This window comes from Neopelma chrysocephalum, unplaced genomic scaffold (assembly GCF_003984885.1).
Source record: "Neopelma chrysocephalum unplaced genomic scaffold, ASM398488v2 Primary Assembly neopelma1_68, whole genome shotgun sequence".
Taxonomy (NCBI): Eukaryota; Metazoa; Chordata; class Aves; order Passeriformes; family Pipridae; genus Neopelma; species Neopelma chrysocephalum.
Window position 1 is genome coordinate 5,756,128 of NW_020897727.1, and position 2,187 is coordinate 5,758,314.

A 2,187-nucleotide genomic window follows, 5' to 3' on the forward strand; every position below is an offset into this window, starting at 1 on the left:
GCACCCTGCACCCCGTTCTGCACCCTGGTCTGAACCCTGCACCCCGTTCTGCACCCAGCACCCTGCTCTGCACCCTACACCCAATTCTGAACCCTGCACCCCATCCTGCATTATCTCCTGCACCCCACTCTGAACCCTGAACCCTGCTCTGCACCTTATTCTGCTCCCTACTCTGCATCCTGCACCCCATTCTGCACTCAGCACCCTACTCTGAACTCTGCACCCCATTCTGCACCCAGCACCCTGCTCTGAACCCTGCACCCCATTCTGCATCCTGCCGTGCACCCTGCGCCCCATTCTTCACTATCTCCTGTACTCTGCTATAGACTCTGCACCCTGGTCTGCACCCTGTACCCAATTCTCCATTATCTCCAGCACTCTGCTCTGCACTCTGTACTCCGCTCCCCACAATCTCCTTCACCCCACTCTGCAGCCCCCCGTGCCCATCACCCTGTGTCCAGCACCCACCCACGTGCACCCATCACCCCGTGCCCAGCCCCATCATCTCCCCAGTGCCTGCCCTGCCCTGCCCGCTGCGGGGGGTGCTGGCAGTGCCCCCCATGCTCCTACCTCCATCCACTGGCCCTGGGACTGCATCAGGAGTAGGACGCAGGGGTCTGACTTGTTGAGGGTGTCTCGGTCCAGGAGGTGTTTACAGCTGACCCGCAGCTCCACCTTGGAGAGCACGGCCAGCGGGGCCTGCGGACACAGCTCGGGCACCGCACCCATGCCAGCTGGGGCGCGGGGGGCGGCCGGCCGGGCCGGGGGGCACGCAGCCCCGTGGGCAAATGGCATCAGGGCCGAGGGCGGCCGCTGCCTTCGGTGCCGTCAGGGGGCCGGGCAGGTGATCGTCATGCCCGGGGCTCGGTGCCCCGCGGCGCCAGGGAGGTTCCCGGGGGCAGCACAGGGGTGGGGTGCTCTGGGGGTTGGAGGGACCCTGCAACCTCCTCCGGGGCAGAGTGGCTGGGTCCAGTCAGGATGGCTCCGTGGGACTCTGAAAGGCATCAAAGCACAGTGGGGTGAGCAGGACCTGGGGCACCCTCACGATGCTGCCCATGTACCCTCAAGTGCCGGCCGGACCTGTGGGCTCTACTGTGGGGGCTTCATCCCCCAGCCCCTTGGGCTGACCAAGGGTTCCACAGGGCCATTCTCGGCTCTGCCCCAGCCCCACCCCAGGGACAGGATGTGTCCCGTGGGAAAGTGGGACCTGAGTGGGGCTGGGTGGCTGTGCAGGACTGAGGTTGTGCAGGTAGCCCTGGGTACCCACTTTGGGGTGCCTTGAGTGGAGCTGGGGAGCAGAAACACCCCCCTGTCCTTTCAGGCAGCAATCCCCAGCCTGGACAGGGCTCTCTGGGAGGGCAGTGGGGACACCAGCTGAGTGTCCCTGTCGCCAGGTGATGGATCCCCCTGAGGCTGGTGACACCTAGCCAGGTGATGCTGCATGACGGGGCATGGAGGGGCTCTGCCAGTCCCAGCCCAGGCTTGTCCCCCACCTGGAGCCCCAGGGGTGGTTGGCTGGGGCAGGTGCAGGGGCAGGTGCAGAGCAACCCCTTGCCCACCTCTGCCCCCACATGCCCAGCCCGGTCAAAGTTTCCTGGTGCAGTCATGCATTGCCCAGGCCCTCCCTGGCACTTGGCTCTGGTGCCCCCAGCTGCGGGGGGCATCATCCCCCTCCCAGGATCGCAGGCACTCCCTGGCATCCATTGCCCAGTGGAGGGGGCACCGGGTCCCACCCTGCCCATCATCCCCCTCACCTGGGTGCTGGTGGCCTGGGCTCTGCAGGCGGCCGGGCGAGGGCTGGGGTCGGTGTGCCAAGGGGAGCCGGTGTGCCAGCGCTGCCGGTGTGCCAGCCGTGCCGGTGTGCCAGTCGGAGCTGCTGCCGTTGCCACCTCCACACAACTGACTCAAGCTGCAGTTCGGGAGCGGAGCCCTAAGAGGGAGATGGATGACAAGCTGTTAACTGCCTCGCTGCCAGCACCAGAGCGGAGCCCACCCATGGGCACTGGCACTGAGTGGGGTCCCCAGGGTCCCTGGCTTTGCTGGCCGTGCCAGGGCAAGTGCTCCTACTCCAGGTGAGACCCCTATGGCACAGACACAGCCCCTTGCCCTACCCAGCTGCTCCCTGTGGGGTACCCAAGGCCATCCCGGTCCCAGCCCTCTACACTCTAAGCCAAGACCCCATGCATA

General features: G+C 66.1%; 1 protein-coding gene across 2 annotated transcripts in view; it reads right to left on the minus strand.

Annotated features, from left to right (window-relative positions):
* The window catches only part of CPNE7 (copine 7), an 8,361-nt gene extending 6,431 nt beyond the window's left edge, over window positions 1-1,930 (minus strand). For both annotated transcript variants that reach the window (XM_027685190.1, XM_027685188.1), the window contains exons 1-2: window positions 1,755-1,930; window positions 571-994 (exon numbers count right to left, since the gene is read on the minus strand). In XM_027685190.1, the coding sequence (XP_027540991.1) occupies window positions 571-795 (225 nt within the window). In that variant the 5' untranslated portion in view covers window positions 796-994; window positions 1,755-1,930. The remainder of the gene's footprint in view (window positions 1-570; window positions 995-1,754) is intronic.
* Between the last annotated feature and the right edge of the window lie 257 nt (window positions 1,931-2,187).